This window comes from Talpa europaea (genome assembly GCF_964194135.1).
Source record: "Talpa europaea genome assembly, chromosome: 7".
NCBI lineage: Eukaryota > Metazoa > Chordata > Mammalia > Eulipotyphla > Talpidae > Talpa > Talpa europaea.
In genome coordinates, this window is record NC_140074.1 from 11,571,755 (window position 1) to 11,590,383 (window position 18,629).

An 18,629-nucleotide genomic window follows, 5' to 3' on the forward strand; every position below is an offset into this window, starting at 1 on the left:
GAAAGGATTGTTAGAAGAAGGGGTTTAGTCTGGACACAAATAATGAGGGACTTTTCCAAGGGACAGAATAGTAACGAATCATAAGGTAGTCTTGAGCTCAGGTTTTTGGGTGTAAAAGAGGGTTTTGAGTAAAGAAATTAGCAGAATAGGAGTGGGCAGATATATGGAAACATAGGTAATAAATACTTTTCCCTCCCTGACCTTAGATAACCTAAAGAAAAATGTGACTGTACCAAAGAGTTTTTGATGTGCTATAATATTCAAGAGTTTTTCAGTATACATGTGATTCCCTTGCTAGCCCTCCCTAGCAAGGGGTGTGGGGAGTTCATCCTTGTCCACCAGCTGTTTGAGGCTTGACCCTGCCCTTAGCAGCTGTGGAGAATAAAAGTATCAACTTGCTCAGCTTCTGGCATGCAGGGCACAAGCAGTTAAGCTACACAGATGAGTGTCATAGTCGAATTTCTTGGCACTGTAACTGCCTTCGTTGGGGATGTAGACTTCCTCTTCCATGGTTGCTCTGCAGTCAAGATTCCTATTCTAAACCAGTGCTGTTGTCTGTAACAAAGTAAAATGAATTTTCACTGCAGAAAATGGTTGAGAATATTAGCTTTTTTTTTTCAATAGAAAAAGCAAGAATGCAGATTGGGCATTAAATAAAAATAACAGAATGAGGAAAAATAAACCTAAACCAAACATTGCATTTATAACCCAAGAGTGCACCTGTTGGTATCTAAAAGACTGAATTAGGTAGGTGACATTCTGCCCCAGAACCAGATTTTTTTTTTAAAGATTATTTATGCATACAAGAACTGGGGTACAGGTCAGGGGTATGGGGGGTGAGAGGATTCAGCAGAGACAGAGTGGGAAATAGAACAGGCAGACTGACTGAAATACACTGCTGAGGGGAGCAGCGGGTAAGGCAGGAACGGTCTGCTGTGCCATGTGGTTAGTTCCCTGGCCGGCCGAGGGATTGAATTTGTGCTGCAAAGGCTGTGGATAGCTTCATAGTGCTGTGCTTAACCTCTTGTGCCACCAGGGAGGCTCTGGAACCAGATTTTTTCATCAGGTATGGGCTATACAGGTGATGCCATCAGTGCCTGTACTGTCTTAAAGAAGAGGAAACTGAGTTAGGGGCCTGTTGTATATCTGTTATACCGTATAATCTAACACTTACCCTTGCAGCATAACATAGTGGTTAAGAGCACAGACTGTGGCGGTAAATAGGGTTTGAATCTTGTTTTCACTACTTGCTAGTTGTGAATCTGTATGTCTTGGATGTCTCTGTAAAGAAAGAGTAATTGTGGTAAGTACCTCAGTTGCAAAAGTTAATGACTTAATGATACTTAAAGCTCTTCAGTGGTGTCTGACACCTAACAGTGTGTGCTTACTGTCATTGCCAATACTTACTGGTTTTAGGCTTTTGGGAATGAATGAATAGTCACATAAATGAAGGAACCTGTACCCATTCTTCTCAGTTTGATAGTCTTCAGCATCGCTGGCCTCAGGACTCTGAGTATTTGTGATGGAGGCTCTTGAACACAAACTGTATATCCTGTTTTTAGTGGTTGCATTTTTAGCTGCTTAAATAATTCATGTTGTCTGGGTTATATTTTGACAAGAGACATTCATTTTTTCTTAAAGATTTATTTATTTATGCATATAAGAACTAGGGTACAGGCCAGAGGTGTGGGGGAGGTGAGAGGATTCACCAGAGACAGAGTGGGGAACAGAACAGGCAGATTGACTGAAATACACTGCTCAGGGAAGCAGTCGGGGAGTCAGGAGAGGTCTGCTGCGCCATGTGGGTAGCTCCAGAGCTGCAGATCAAACACGTGTTGCAGCGGCTGTGGACAGCTTCATAGGTTGCGTCTTAACACCTTGCGCCACCAGGGAGGTCCAAGAGACATTCATTTTGCTGCTTCTGGAATTTAAATTTATTTGATGCAGTAGGTTAGTTACTCTGCTTTGTGTGAAACTCTTGGTTTTAGAGGTATCTTCCAACACCGACACTTTGGTACTATCTTAAATCCCTTAGGGTTTTTTTTTTTTTTAGATTTATTTATTCATGCATACACGAACCGGGGTACAGGCCAGAAGCCCAGAAGGGTGAGAGGATTCACCAGAGACAGAGTGGGGAACAGAAAAGGCAGACTGACTGAAATACACTGCTGAGGGGAGCAACAGGCTAGACAGGAGAGGTCTGCTGAGTCAAGTGTGATTCTCACCAGCCGGCCGGGAACTAACCAGCGCTTTAGAGGCTATGGACAGCTTCACAGCACTGCACTCAACTGCCTGCACCACCAGAGGAGGCCCAGGGTTTGTTTTTTGTTTTTTTAAGATTTATTTATTTATGCATCCAAGAACTGGGGTGTAGGCCAGAGGTGTGGGGGTTAAGAACATCTACCAGAGAGAGAGGGGAGCAGAATAGGCAGATGGACTGAAATACACTGCTGAGGGGGAGCAGTGGGCAAGACAGGAGAGGTCTGCTTCATCATGTGGGTTAGCATCCTGGACAGCCCAGGATTGAACCTCTGCACTGGCTGGCGATAGCTTGATAGCACTGTGTCTGTAACGTCTGCGCCACCAGGCAAGCTCCCTCCCTTAGGGGTTTTCAGCAAAATCTTCACACTTCTTAGCATCTTATCATAGGTTGTGTCTTAACCCCCTTGCTGCAACTGGGGAGGCCCCCTGATTGTTTTTAAATTTTTTTTTTTAATTTTATAGAGGCATGTTTATTTATATTTATTTATTTGTTTGTTTTGTTTATACAAGCATTGGGTACAGTCAGAAGCACGGGAGGGTGAGAGAATTCACCAGAGCCAGAGCGGGGAGCAGAGCAAGCAGAAGGACCGAAGTACACTGCTGAGGGGAGCAGCGGGCGGCAGGAGAGGTCTGCGCACCATGTGGGACCCTCCTCCGGTGGCTGGGGAACAGCCGTGGATCGAACCGGCGCCGCAGAGGCTGTGGGCAGGTTCGCAACCCAGCGCTCAGCCGCTGCGCCACCAGGGAGGCCCCCCCCGATTGTTTTTAAAGAGGTTAAATTCATAGCATTTCTTACCTTTATTAAAATCTTTCATTTAATTTACTTTGAATGAGATAAGATAAATATGAGTTTAAGATTTGTTTGAATAGGGTCTCCCTGGTGGCAGCGGGGTTAAAGTTTCAGTGCTGTCAAGTCATCCACTGAGGCATGGGGTTAATCCCTAGCCAGGGAGCTGACCCACATGGTGCAGGACCTCTCCTGTCTCTCCTTCTTGTCCCCTCAGCAGTGTATTTCAGTTCATCTGCCTGTTTTACTTCCCACTCTTCTCTGGTGAGTCCTCTTACCCCCCACACCTCTGGCTTACACCCCAGTTTTTGTGTGCATTAATAAATAAAAATAAATCTTAAAAAGAAAGATTTGGTTGGATAGATTAAAATCATTTAGAAGGGCCTCCCTGGTGACACAAGTGGTTAAAGTGCAGCACTATGGCACTTTGAAGCTATCTGCAGCCACTGCAGCACGTGTTCAATCCCCAGCCAGGGAGCATGGCGAAGCAGACCTCTCCTGTCTCACCCGCTGCTCCCCTCAGCAGTGTATTTCGGTCAGTCTGCCTGTTCTGTTACCCGCTCTGTTTCTGGTGAATCCTGTAACCCCCACCCCTCTGGCCTGTACCCCATTTCTTGAATGCATGAATAAATAAATCTTTAAAAAAATAAATAAAATCATTTACTACTTTCTGTAGTTCAAGAACTTTAGATATTTATGTTTGAGTTTCTGCTGGATTATTTTTAGAATCTCTTGCTGTTGTCTGTTTCTATTCTAAGAATTCACTTGGAACCTGTTCCAGGATAGTAGAACTCGTGGGGGTAGAGAGTGATAGAAGGGATGGAACACAAGTGTAAACAGAATTCCTATAGTCTGGCAACTGGGTGCTTGTTGCAGAAGCATTTCTGTTTACTACACATAGCTCTGTTTTCAGAAAAGAAGACACAGAATTTCCCATATGACAATATGTTATTTAAAGATGTTGATTTTTATAGTCTAGTTTCCATTTTGTGTTTATTTTTGGTAATCTTAAAAGATTTTTGTAAATTATGTTTTTACCCTGATTTGTGAATCACTCTCTCCAGAGATTTTATGTAAAATTAATCTAAGAAAGTTTGTCCATTGAATCAAGCTTCCTGTTAATTTTATATACTTTTTTGAGCTGTTTTTTTCAGGTATATTTCCTCCTCCCGACCCCCTCATTCTGGAAATTTCCAGTTTTACCTCTGGAAGTATTTTGCTGGACATCTTAAGCATTAATGAGAAGGAATTCAGCTATTCGTTCATTTAAGAGTAGTGTAAAGCATCATATTGACAGGAAACCTAGTCTGAATTTTAGTAAGCATCCTTGGAAGTGTGTTCTGGGGGCCTCCCTGGTAGCGCAGGGGTTAAGTCTCAGCACTGTGAAGCCATCAGTGCTACTGTAGCATGAGTTCAATCCCAGGGCATGGACCTAGCCCACATGGAAAGCAGACCTGTCTCACTCGCTTCTCCTCTCAGCAGCATATCTTAGTTGATCTGCCTGTTCTGTTTTCCACTCTCTCTGGTGAAGCCTCTCACCCCCCGCACCTCTGGCTTATACCCCAGTTCTTGTGTGCATTAATAAATAAATCTTAAAAAAATAAATATATAACAAAGATAAGTAAACTTTAATGAAAAGTATTTATTTCCAAACAATAGTATTGAAATTTAAGTAAGCAATGTGCTTTTCATGTTTAACAAAGAAGTTGTGACTCAGCCATTGAAATAAGGCTACAATTATAGCCCAGTTGTGTACAATCTTGAATGTAGATTGATGATTGGCATGGAGATAGAAAGTCTTATTGTTTATACTAAGGCAATGAGTGGGTAAAATTTTAATAGTTTGAAATACAAAGTTTTCCACTTTGACAAAGTGAGGATGTAGTACATTGGATCAGAATGTTTGGTTGTAGGGGCCTCCCCGGTGGCGCAGCGGTTGAACGCTGGGTTGCGAAGCTGCCCGCGGCATATGCGGCGCCGGTTCGATCCCCGGCTGCTCCCTGGCCACCGGAGGAGAATCCCACATGGCGTGCAGACCTCTCCTGCCGCCCGCTGCTCCCCTCAGCAGTGTACTTCGGTCCTTCTGCCTGCTCTGCTCCACGCTCTGGCTCTGGTGAATTCTCTCGCCCTCCCGCGCTTCTGACTGTACCCAGTGCATGTATAAACAAAACAAACAAACAAATAAATAAATAAAATAAATAAAAACATGCCTCTATTAAAAAAAATTAAAAAAAAAAGAATGTTTGGTTGTATTATAATAAGGCTATAAAAGACTTGAGCATGTTTTTTTTTTTTTTTAAATATTTATACATACAAGAAGTGGGGTACAGGCCAGAGGTGCAGGGGGTGAGAGGGCTCACCAGAGATAGAGTGGGGAGCAGAACAGGCAGACTGACTGAAATACACTGCTGAGGGTTGCAGAGGGCAAGACAGGAGAGGTCTGCTGTGCCATGTGGGTAACTCCCTGGCTGGGGATCGAACACTTGCTGCAATGGCTGGGGATAGCTTCATGGTGCTGCACCTTAACCCCTTGAGCAACCAGGGAGGCCCAAGAGTGTTTATTGTGATGGCAAAAGCTCAATAGTAGCTTCATTTAATTTACTTGAATTATATTTCTGTACATGCAGATTTTCATCACCAGGTGGCACTCCTGCAAGAAATTTCTGGTTTTGTTATATTTATTATACCCAGATTATATCTGTTAAGTGGGGGCATTGATGAATAAACAGTTTAAAAGATGAATGAGAAGTGGATCACATAATTCAGTAAAAAACAACTGGAAATCTATAAGTAATCTACAAAAATGCTTTTTAAAAGTTTTTCCCTAAGAATACCACTCAGCCAGATCTTTAGAATTAAGTATTAGTACTAAAGGTGATTTTATTTTATTTATTATTTTTTAAAGATTTATTTATACAAGAACCCCGGGGTACAGGCCAGATGTGTGGGAAGGTGAGAGGACCAGAGACAGAGCGGGGAACAGAACAGGCAGACTGACTGAAATACACTGCTGAGGGGAGCAGCGGGTGAGACAAGAGAGGTTTGCTGCACCATGTGGGTCTCTTCTCGGCCGCCCGGGATCAAACCCACACTGCAGAGGCTGTGGACAGCTTCACAGCGCTGCGCTCAACCGCCTGCACCACCAGGCAGGCCCTTTTCATGTTTTTTTTTTTTTTTTTTTTAAAGGATTTGTACATATTTATGCATGTGACAACTGGGGTGTAGGCCAATGGTGTGGGGGGTGAGAGGATTCACCAGAGGCAAAATGGGGAGCAGAACAGGCAGATCCACTGAAGTACACTGCTGAGGGGAGCAGTGGGCTCCACAGGAGAGGTCTGCCACACCACGTGGGAATCTCCCTGGCTGGCCAGGAATTGAACCCATGCTGCAGAGGCTGCAGACAGCTTCATAGCGCTGTGCTCAACCTGCTGAGCCACCGCCAACGGGGAGGCCCCCACGGAAATTAAACTTTCAAGGTATCACTGTACTGGTTTCAAAAATTGTAGTAAAATATCCATAACATAAAATTTATCGTTTTATTTTTTTAAAAAGATTTATTTATTTATGCATACAAGAGCTGAGTACAGGCCAGAGGTGTGGATGGTGAGAGGATTCACCAGAGATAGAGTGGGGAACAGAACAGACAGATCGACTGAAATACACTGCTGAGGGGAGCAGCGGGCAAGACAGGAGAGGTCTGCTGCGCTCTGTAGGTTAGCTCCCTGGCCGGCTGGGGATGGAACTTGTGTGCTGCTGCTGTGGATAGCTTCATAGTGCTGTGACTAACCCCTTGCTGTGCAACCAGGGATGTCGCCCCCCGCCCCCCGTTTTAAAGTATGCGTTTCTCCGGAATTAAGTACATTCACATCACTGCATTCGTCACCATTTGTTCTTAGAATGTTGATCTTTCCAAACAAAACTCCATATCCATGAAACAAATTCCCTATTCCTTCCTACCCTCAGCCCCTGGTAACCTTTACTCTTCTGCCTATTCTCTTGAATTCGACTGTTCTGTGGAACTTCTACAAGTATGAGCCATAGAGAATTTGTCCTTTTGAGATTGGCTTATCACTTAGCATAATGTCTTCAAGATTCATTCATGTTGTAGAATGTGTAGGAACTTCATTCCTTCTAAAGAACTTCATAGAGTGGTAAAATAATTGCTGGTTAAGATTGGTGGTATTTTGAGATTTTTTTTTTTAAAGATTATTTATGCATTTAAGACTGGGGTATAGGCCAGAGATGCGGGGAGTGAGAGGATCCACCAGAGACAGAGAGGGGAACGGAACAGGCCGACTGACTGAAATACACTGCTGAGGGGAGCAGCGGGTGAGTCAGGAGAGGACTGCTGTGCCATGTGGGTTGCTCCCTGGCCAGCTGGGAATCTAACTTGTGCTGCAGTGGCTGCGGATTGCTTCATAGGTTGCGTCTTAACCCTTGCCTTAACCCACCAGGGAGGCCTGAGATTTTTGTTTTCAACTGATAAACTGTAAACCATTGACTTTTAGCATTAATAAAATTAGCTTAAGAGCTGCCAGGAAAATCTAAAATCCTGTTTTTTGAGAGTTTGTATTTGAGAGAACTTTCACATTTTGTCTCATGCTTGTTCTTTGTCCGTGATTTTTATCAGGCTTTTACTATGACTTGGACATTTTGCTTACCATGCCTGCTTTCTTGCAGATTTTCTATTTTGTACATACGTTATTTTGTATATACTGTATATGATGACTACAGTGAACACTGACCGTTCCCGAGGTGCTCGGGAAAAAGCACAGATTTCAGCGACACAAGCAACACAACTGCAGAAACAGGTTGTACAGGTAAGTTTTTGTGGAACTTTTTTTGCTTGTTTAGTATTGAGGGAATTGAGAGTATACATATTGCTAAATGTTCTTCTTGGTGGGAAACCTCAATATTTTGAAACTTGTTTTTAAAAATTAGGGGCAGTATATAATAGGGAAGATTGTTTCAGGTACAGTTGGGTGTGGTTCTTTTAATCTTGAACTTTTACCATCAACTTATTAGCATCTGGGCCATCTCTCTTCCTTCCTTCCTTCCTTCCTTCCTTCCTTCCTTCCTTCCTTCCTTCCTCCCCTTCCTCCCCTTCCTCCCCTTCCTCCCCTTCCTCCCCTTCCTCCCCTTCCTCCCCTTCCTCCCCTTCCTCCCCTTCCTCCCCTTCCTCCCCTTCCTCCCCTTCCTCCCCTTCCTCCCCTTCCTCCCCTTCCTCCCCTTCCTCCCCTTCCTCCCCTTCCTCCCCTTCCTCCCCTTCCTCCCCTTCCTTCCTTCCCTTCCTTTCCTTCCCTTCCTTCCCTTCCTTCCTTTTCTTTCTTTTCCCCCCCTAAATTTATTTATACACGAACTAGGGTACAGGCCAGAGTTGCGGGAGGGCAAGAGGATTCACCAGAGACAGAACAGGGAGCAGAACAGGCAGACTGACTGAAATACACTGCTGAGGGGAGCAGTGGGCAAGACAGGAGAGGTCTACTGTGCCATGTGGGAATCTCCCTGGCTGGCCGGGAATCAAACCTGCGCTGCAGAGGCTCTGGGCAGCATCACAGTGCTGAGCTCAACCTGCTGGGCCATCTCCTTTTCTTATAAATCTCGATATGATCCTGAAATGTAATTTCAAAATCTAAAATATGTGGAGAAATAATACTCTAAGGTAGAGAAACATCTGAATTATAGGAGACTTATAAGATGGCTTTTAATTTACATGATTCATTTATATGAATTAATGTTTGTTTATATTATAAATATATTTAATGTCCCTCCTGAATTTGTTTAAGTGAAGTAAGATAATCCTAGTAAAATGTTATGCAAGTACCTGGTATAAAATTGAGTACTTTACTTATTTACTAGATTGGTAAACTTTTTTACAGAGGCAGTGTGGAAGTAAGACTGTTACATCCTAATTTCGGATTAATGGTTTGAATATATTTTAATTGCTAATTACAGATGCTTTATAATTATGCATATCCAAGTGACTGCTGATGTTCAGCGACACTGAGAATGGAATGTATTTAATTATTGAGTCACATTTTTTCAATATAGGGTTAGCCTTATATTTTGCTGCTATTAACAGACATAAAACTCTTACCCAGTACTTGTTCTTGACTACATTTACCTTGATAGGTGTTTATTCCACTGATCACCAAAGATTCTGATAATGGAAAACACTGGAACTTTTAGATTCACCCTCCCTCTATAGATGGATGCTTCAGAAAATGACTTACTGTGAATAGCCTCTTATCAAGGAAAAAAAAAGTTTTGACTAATTGTAGGCACAACTCTGCTAATCAAATAAATAAAAATTTAGGACACTTTTAAATCAAATCAATAAAGATTTTTTTTTTTTTAAAGATTTATTTATTTACACAAGCACTGGGTACAGTCAGAAGCGCGGGAGGGTGAGAGAATTCACCAGAGCCAGAGCAGGGAGCAGAGCAGGCAGAAGGACCGAAGTACACTGCTGAGGGGAGCAGCGGGCGGCAGGAGAGGTCTGCGGGCCATGTGGGACCCTCCTCCAGTGGCCGGGGAGCAGCCGGGGATCGAACCAGCGCTGCAGAGGCTGCTGGCAGCTTCGCAACCCAGTGCTCAACCGCTGCGCCACCAGGGAGGCCCCCAAATCAATAAAGATTTTTGAAGGAGGAGCATGTAGGCTGTCTCCATCTTCCTTCCAAAAATCCCTTGGGTTGATTATTCTAGTGAGTCAAAGATGCTCAGGCTGGAGGAGGGGAGGATTCCTTTCTTCCCAAAGGTTGTCACTAGTAGTTTCTCAATGGGTACTTTAGGGATGGTTTATTTTCTCTAATTAGAAGAAAAAGTTGTCCATTGAGTTCTGGGGAGGAATCCTAGATCCTTATATTCCTAATTTTTTAAAATAAAAGTATTGTGAAAATTTCTCATAGAAGCAGCATTATGTTTTTGAGAAATTGTTTATTTTCGTTTATCCTTTAATTCCATTCTGGGAATTTCTTATGGAGGCACCCTTACATTGGGGTTAGGGACGGCTTCCCCTGAGGGACTTCCCATATTCTAAATCTCCATTGGTTAAAGGGGTTCTGAGATTTCCTTTTAAGGTAGCAGTATGTAAGAAAGAAGACAATGAACAATGACCTTTTATATAATCATGGTATAGTTAAAAAATCCGAGAATCAAATCATTATGTACATGGTACTGTTTTAAAAAATTATTGAGAATCAAATAATTATGTAATCTACTGATAATGTTTATATTTCCCTGATTGTGCTAATAATGTGCTTTTTGGAAACTTATTAAGTCCATGATCATACATTGTATACAGGTGTCAATTCTCTTAGGCTTCTTTAATGTGGGACTTTCTCTGTATTATTGAAGCATGCTAGCCTGAGATAAGCAGCCTGGGGTCTTACTAACAACCTTTTGCTCAGTTCCTGGTATATAACTTACTTTCTGGTATGAATCTTGCTTCATGTTAGACCATGTGCTGCCATGAAGCAGAATGGACCTGGTGGGGATGGGGGCAAGGGGGAGGTCCATGACTACTGACCCTTTACTCACTACTTGGTATGCAGCTATGCAACTCATCTCTTAGTATGTGGCCAGGTCATAGCTGACCATGTACAGCTGTGAATGCAAAACCACCTGGAACCTCCTAGAAACTGAAAGTGTATATAAGCCCCTTACTTCCTACAAATGAGGCTCTGCCTTTGGATGTGAATCTGCTGAGTCAACACCGGTGCAATAAACCTGCTTCTTGTTAGCCCTGGTGTCTTAAGTATCCTTTCTGTCATATAACATTAGGACATGATGTATTTGAAAGTAAACCAGGTGTTTTGTAGAATATCTCCCAATTTCAGCTTATCTAGTATTTCCTCATGATATGCATTTTTGAAAAAAAAAATTTTAATTTATTTATGCATACAAGAACTGGGGTACAGGCCAGAGGTGCAGGGTCGGGGTGTGGTAAGAGGATTCACCAGTTACAGAGTGGGGAACAGAACAGGTAGATTGACTGAAACACAGTTGAGGGGAGCAGCAGGCGAGACAGGAGAGTGTGGGTTGCTCCCACCATGTAGGTTGCTCCCTGATAGGGCAGGGGATCAAACTCTGTGCCACAGAGACTGTGGACAGCTTCACAGTGCTGTACTTAACCTCTTGTGCCACCAGGAAGGCCCTGTTACTCATTTTTGGCCAAAAAAATCACAGACATATGGTCTTTTTTTTTTTTTTAAAGATTTATTTATTTATGCATACAAGAACTGGGGTACAGGCCAGAAGTGTGGGGGGTGAGAGGATTCACCAGAGACAAGAGTGGGGTACAGAACAGGCAAATTGACTGAAATACACTGCTGAGGGGAGCAGTGGGCGAATCAGGAGAGGTCTGCTGTGCCATGTGGCTATCTCCCTGGCCAGGGATCAAACTCATGATGCAGTGGCTGCGGACAGCTTCATAGGTTGTGTCTTAACCCCTGGCGCCACCAGGGAGGCCTGTGAGGTCTGTTTTTAATGTATTATATCATCATGTAGAGTGCTTCAGTCTTTCCTGTATGCTGGTGATTAATTTAGTCACATGGTTAAAGTGGTGTTTCTCTATTGTCTATTTTATTTTTTTATAAAGCTACTTTTTTATTTTTATAAAGATTTATTTATTTATGCATACAAAAGCTGGGGTATAGGCCAGAGGTGTGAAAGTGGGATGGGGTGTGAAAGGATTCACCAGAACAGGGGAGCAGAACAGGAGGATTAACTGAAATACACTGCTGAGGGGTGCAGCCTGCGAGAACGAGATAGGAGAGGTCTGCTGTGCCATGTGGCCAGGGATTGACTATCTGCAGTGGCTGCAGATAGCTTCATAGTGCTGTGACTTAATCCTTTACGCTACCATGCAGGCCCCTCTATTGTCGATTTTATTTTTTTTATTTTTAAAAATTTATTTATGCATACAAGAACTGGGGTATAGGCCAGAGATGCAGTGGGGGTGGGTGGGTGGGTAAGAGGATTCACCAGAGACAGCGGGGAACAGAACAGGCAAACTGACTAAAATACACTGCTGAGGTGAGCAGCAGGCTAGCAGGAGAGGTCTGCTTCGCCATGTGGTTTGCTCCCTGGCCCCCACCAGGATCAGACTTGTGCTGCAGAGACTGCGGATTGCTTCATAGTGCAGCGCTTAACCCCTTGCACCACCAAGGAGGCCTTATCGTCGATTTTAAACTCCAGTTTAAAAAATGTAAAATGGAGTGTGGTATTTACCTTGCAGGTTGGTTCTAAGGAATAAAAAATTGTCCACGAGTGTGATCAGAAAGTGGTAATCTTTACCAATACTGTATTTGCCATGTAAGTTATGAAGTAATTATAGTGATAGTTGAAATGATGGAAAATGCATGGTTCCTGGTTATTTGAGAAAAGATGCTAAATTACAGCACATTAAGAATAAAGGCTAGTAGAGGAAGTTTATCTTTGGATGGTAGACATAGGGCTGATTAAAAAAAAAATATCCCTACTTTACTGGTTCCCAAATTTTCTGTATGACAGATCCAACAAAACAACACATTTCGTTCCTTTAGAAAAGCCACCAACACATTCTTCATTGTAGCTTACTTAGCTCATTGTAAGCCAAATGAATAGAAGAGATATTCAGAAGAAGAAAGTTAGTAAAGCTGCTTTTCTTGGCAAGATTTTTTTCCATCTTGACAGTTGAGTGGTGGATGTCACTAATGTTTACCATAGGAGATGGGTGTTCTGTCCTTGTTTAACCTGGTTCTGTTTTTTGCTCTTACTTTACAAGCTGTGCAGACCTCTTGGGCTCTTCTAGAGCTCAGCCTGGCAGCTTATCTCATACTTTGTTGGTGCTTTCTTTGTTTATGAATATTTAAAGTAATTTTCTTTTTTTAAAGATTTATTTATTTATACAAGCACTGGGTACAGTCAGAAGCGCGGGAGGGTGAGCGAATTCACCAGAGCCAGAATGGGGAGCAGAGCAGGCAGAAGAACCGAAGCACACTGCTGTGGGGAGCAGCGGGTGCCAGGAGAGGTCTGCGCGCCATGTGGGACCCTCCTCTGGTGGCCAGGGAGCAGCCCGGGATTGAACCGGCGCTGCGGAGGCTGCGGGCAGCCTCGCAACCCAGCGCTCAACCCGCTGTGCCACCAGGGAGACCCTCTTCTTTTTTTTTAAGATTTATTTATTTATGCAAATAAGACCTGGGATGTAGGCCAGAGGTGTGGGGTGAGAAGATTCACCAGAGACAGAATGGGGAGCAGAACAGACAGATCTACTGAAATACACTCCTGAGGGGAGCAGTGGGCCAGTCAGGAGAGGTTTGCTGCGCCATGTGGGTAGGTCCCTGGCCTAGGGATCAAACTTATCTTGCAGTAGCTGGGGAAAGCTTGATAGTACTGAGGCTTAACCCCTTGCACTACTAGGGAGGCCTGTAATTTTCTTCTTGACTGGGGTAATCAGCAAAGGCAAAAATAAATTATAAGTGTTGATTGGGCCTCCCTGGTAGTGCAAGGGGTTAAAGACTCAGCGCTATCAAGCTATTGCCAGCCACTGCCCTCTGAGTTCCGATCCCCAGCCAAGGTACTAACCCACATGGTACAGCGGACCTCTCCTGTCTTGCCAGCTGTAAATCTGCCTGTTCTGCTCTCTGCTCTCCACTTTGTCTCTGGTGAATCCTCACTCCCTGTGCCTCTGGCCTACACCCCAGTTATTGTATGCATAAATAAATAAAAAAATCTTTAAGTGTTGATAAAAAAAGTTTTATATTAATATTTAATTAATATACTCTACTGTCCTAGTATTGTAACACTGAACTTGTTAAACAGCTTTAAGAGCATCAGTTGTGCTTTTGGAAATTTTACCTATATGGTCTGCTCTTTTCTGAATAGATCAGATGATATCACTAAAGAGAAAGCAAAGGATATTTGAGTCATAGTACCTAAGTTGAAAAGGCTGTCTGAATAAGTCAGTAATTTGTATTTGCCTTACATATAGTAGTGAATAGTGACTTTACAGTTAGAAAGGTGTTGGTGAAGAAACAGTATCAAAATGAAAATATAGAAACATGTAGAAGCTCCAGCTGTCAGGCAAAATGCTCTCATTACTATATGCTTTACTTACAATTTTTGTAAAATGTCAACTAAATGTTTTCTTATTGATATTTTATATTTTAACAGCATCAGGAGAGAGATTCCTTTATTTCTGCAACTGGTGTACATCTAGGAAAAACATGTAGTTCTCAAGGCTTTTCAAATTTGAATATTGCTGTCTTTAGAACTGCTATTAGTGAATGTCTTCCTCCCTGCCCCAGAGACAGTTGTGAACTCAGGCAGTTTCGGTGGGCCTTTTCCATGATAGCGCTTTTTCGGTGGGCCTTTTCCATGATAGTGTCAACTTAGCCCCTTGGCTAACAAGGAGGTCCCATTGGCCTGTCCTATGCTATGACTTTTCTATATGCCGTGTTTTCTGTCTTGAAGTGTCTTGAATCTGGCACATTCTTTTAAAACATAACATACAGTGAGTAAGTGAAAATCACAGTTCACCTTCTAGAGCTCCTTTTATTTAATTTTAATCTAATTTTATTTTCAGATTTATTTATTTATGCATATAAGAGCTGGGGTACAGGCCAGAGATGCAGTGGGTGAGAGGATTCACCAGAGACAGAATGGGAACAGAACAGGTAGACTTGACTGAAACACACTGCTGAGGGGAGCAGCAGGCGAGTCAGGAGAAGTCTGCTGCGCCATGTGGGTTGCTCCCTGACTGGCCAGGGATTGAACTTTTGCTGCAGAGGCTGCGGATTGCTTCACAGTGTGGTGCTTAACCCCTTTTGCCACCAGGGAGTCCCTATTTTTAATTTTTTAAAAAAGATTTCTTTATTTATGCATACAAGAACTGGGGTATAGGCCAGAGGTGCAAGGGGTGAGAGGATTCACCAGAGATAGAGTGGGGGCCAGAACAGCTGAATTGACTGAAATACACTGCTGAGAGGATCAAGGGGGAGACAGGCGAGGTATGCTGCGCCATGTGGGTCAGCTCCCTGGATGGCCGGGGATCAAACTCATGCTGTAGTGGCTGGTGATAGACTCATAGCTCAGCCTTTTTTTTTTTTTTTTTAAAGATTTATTTATGCATACAAGAGCTGGGGTACAGGCCAGAGCTGTGGGGGGGGGGGGTGAGAGGATTCACCAGAGGCAGAGTGGGGAACAGAACAGGCAGACTGACTGAAATACACTGCTGAGGGGAGCAGCGGGCAAGTCAGGAGAGGTCTGCTGTGCCATTTGGGTAGCTCGCTGGCCGGGGATTGAACTTGTGCTGCAGTGGCTGTGGATAGCTTCATAGGTTGCGTCTTAACCCCTTGTGCCAACAGGGAGGCCCCCCCCCCCCAATAGTTTTTCTTTATGGGAACATTAGCTGGTTTTAAGAGTTTATGATGATTACTACCCAAACCTCTTTAAACCTTTCCATAGTCTTGACATTTAACTTACTACTGTTGGAGTTGTCAAAACGCTACAGTGCCAGCTGTTGTTCTCATACTGGTCCACTTCATTTTTCTTGTGAATTCCTTTTGGCTATTGAGGTTTTCCTGTTTAGACCAGCCAGACGCTACTTACCTCTGCTTTCTTCACAAGGCACACATTGATTCCATGTGCATCTGTAGGTGTTTTTTCAAGTTTGTATTTTCAGAATGTGAGATACAACTTGTCACCTGATTTTGTTATATATTGTCAGTGTGTTTTGGCTTTGCTGAAAGTTTGCAATTGTATTTTAGAGAACTCTCATTCTCTTAACAGATTCTTAACATATTGTCACTTATTTTCTGTATTTTTTAATGTCTATGATAAAAAATGTACTATTCTGAACCATTTGAGAGTTTATTAAGTAAATACATTTTGTCTTTTTATCCTTTTGTGTGTTTGCTGTAAACAAGGATGTTTCTGTATACAAACATAGTTCTATCTGCTTTTGTAAATTTACACCATTGCTACAACGTTCTTTACAGTTCACATTTCAGTTTAGATACTCTCATTTTTTTCCCCATTGATTTCAGTAATGTCAGTTATTCCAGTTATGTCCTTTGTAGCACATTTTCCTCTTTCAGTATAGAGTCATCACATATTCATTTGGTTGACTTGTCTTTTTGTGCTCCTTTAATCTGGAACAGTTCACAGCCTTTCTTTGTCTTTTAAGTTACTGGTAATTTGGAAGAATTATGGGCAGGTCATTGTATAAAATGTTCTATTTGATTTTGATGCTTCATCATGATTAGGTTCAGTTTCTAGATATGATTGGAATATTGTTTCAGTGATAGTATTTCTCAGTCCTTCACTTGGAGTCCACTACATGATGACTCTGCCCCTCACTTGACAATGTTGATTTTGATCACAAAGTCCTGGTTTTATCCATTTTCTTTAATTTATTGTCACTGTGTTTCTTCTAACAACTGAAAACCAGTTTTTTGTGAAGACATTTTGAGGTCATGTGCAGATAGTCTGTTCCTTGCCACACTTTCCCCCATAGAGTTAGCATTTCTTGATAATTCTTGTTTCCACTGTGTCGTTTGAAAAATGAAAGTGTTTCAGCCCCACTACTTGTCTTAGTCTTTTTTATCGTGTTTCATGTTAGTGTTTTTTTGGAAAGTTTACCATTTTACAGCAATGTATGAAATAAAACTTAAGCCAAATGGGAACCTGTTCATTAATTACATTGGTGTTTTAAAAGTTAGGAAGATTTTGAGGAAGCAGTCTATCTTACACCGTTGGTGGAGCATTAATCTTTACAGCTGTTGTGCAGAGCATTTTTGAGCATACTTTAAATTCCTGTGAACATCTTAGTAGCTATTTTTTTGACCCAGTAGTTTCACATCTTTGTGTTTATTCTAAGAAAGCTCACTGAGGTGTTTAGGCAGTTATGAAGAATGTGTAGAGTGAGTAAAGAGCAGGACCTAGCCAGTGGATTGTTACGCAGACAGTAAACATGACATATACGCTACGAATTGTGTCATTCAATATGCTTCTGTAAAGTATAGTAGATTCAGTATTCTGTATTTGATAACAGAAAAGTGTCAAGTAGTTCTTTTAACATGTTTACCTTATGGGTCACTATAATTTTCTTGTGGGATATTTGAAAAATTTGTAATTTAATGAAATTTAAAATATTGCAAATTGATGAGTATTAGAGGTGCTTGGATGGAGGAAGGCTTAATATAAGTAAGGTATAATTTTTAGGTTTGCAGCTCAGGAAGTGGAAAGTATTGGTATTAAGGAAAATGGGCAAAAATTTCTCATTTAGGCTTTCATTATTACAGGCCCCAAGGGTTTAGTTTTATTCATAGAAGGTTGACATTACCCTAAACCCAAATGTATAATGTGGAAATGCCATATTTTTAGAGCTCATCTTCCCCTTTGCTTTTTCCTTTTACCTCATCTAGTTATTTCATACCTTTGGTCCTTTTGGCTGCAGCACTGGGACTTCTCAGTTGGTTATGGGTCAGGAAAATGATTGATATGCAGGTAGGTATAGTGAGAGTGTATATGAGGGCCTTGTATATCTATCAATCAATCAATATCTATGTATATGCTGAGTAGGATTGAGGTGAAATCGGCAGTATGTGTAGGTGAAGTTGAGAGTTTCTGTAAATATTTTCCTGGGTGTAATGTAAAATTGCAGCAGTTCAATAAGAGGTCATGGTAGGCATAGGTTGGAATGAAGGAATTGGCCATTAGATTGGAGGTGACAGGCCAAAGCTAGCTAGAGTTTGTATAATCTGTCACCCATATGGATTGGAAAGCCTTTCTTAAAAGTATTTTTACAATGCAGCAAATACTATCAAACATTCCTCCCCTCCCCTGATTTAGAATATTTGAAATGAATGTTTTAAGAGTTGGGAAGAAAAGTTGTTCACTATTAGCTCCTCATGGGTGTTTTTTCCTCTAAGATCATTCATTAATTTAAGCTTTAGCTTTTTTAATATTTATGATGGTATTTTGTTATAAACTTTAGCTAATAAGGAAATTTAAGAAAAACTCTTGAAATACTTTTAGATTAACCAGGAGGTTGCACAGAGATAGTACATTTTCTGAATACTGTTCACATACTTTCCGTGTTGTCATAATTGTGGTTCCTTTATCAAAGTTAAGAAACAAAATTCTTTATTACTATTCACTCACTCAATAAGAACTTTTATTTATTTTTTTTTTTTTTTAATTTTTTTTTATAGAGGCATGTTTTTATTTATTTATTTGTTTGTTTGTTTATACATGCACTGGGTACAGTCAGAAGCGCGGGAGGGTGAGAGAATTCACCAGAGCCAGAGCGGGAGGCAGAGCAGGCAGAAGGACCGAAGTACACTGCTGAGGGGAGCAGCGGGCGGCAGGAGAGGTCTGCGCGCCACGTGGGACCCTCCTCTGGTGGCCGGGGAGCAGCCGGGGATCGAACCGGCGCCGCAGAGGCCGCGGGCAACTTCGCAACCCAGCACTCAACCCGCTGCACCACTGGGGAGGCCCTCAATAAGAACTTTTAAAAAACATCTTTTGAACTTTTTATTGCTGAAATATCCCAAAAAAGGAAATATCCCAAAAAAGGAAACCTCAAAGAAACAAT

The 18,629-nt window shown here is 42.1% G+C and overlaps 1 protein-coding gene across 5 annotated transcripts in view; it reads left to right on the forward strand.

The window, feature by feature from the left end:
* Positions 1 to 7,734: 7,734 nt before the first annotated feature.
* The window catches only part of UBAP2 (ubiquitin associated protein 2), a gene marked incomplete at both ends in the record, with an annotated part of 66,203 nt that continues 55,308 nt past the window's right edge, over positions 7,735 to 18,629 (forward strand). For 3 of the 5 annotated variants that reach the window (XM_084238457.1, XM_084238458.1, XM_084238459.1), the window contains one exon: positions 7,771 to 7,869. In XM_084238457.1, the coding sequence (XP_084094583.1) occupies positions 7,771 to 7,869 (99 nt within the window). Of the gene's footprint in view, positions 7,870 to 18,629 lie in introns of all 5 variants that reach the window. The other 2 variants (XM_084238460.1, XM_084238461.1) reach the window with 2 other exon arrangements.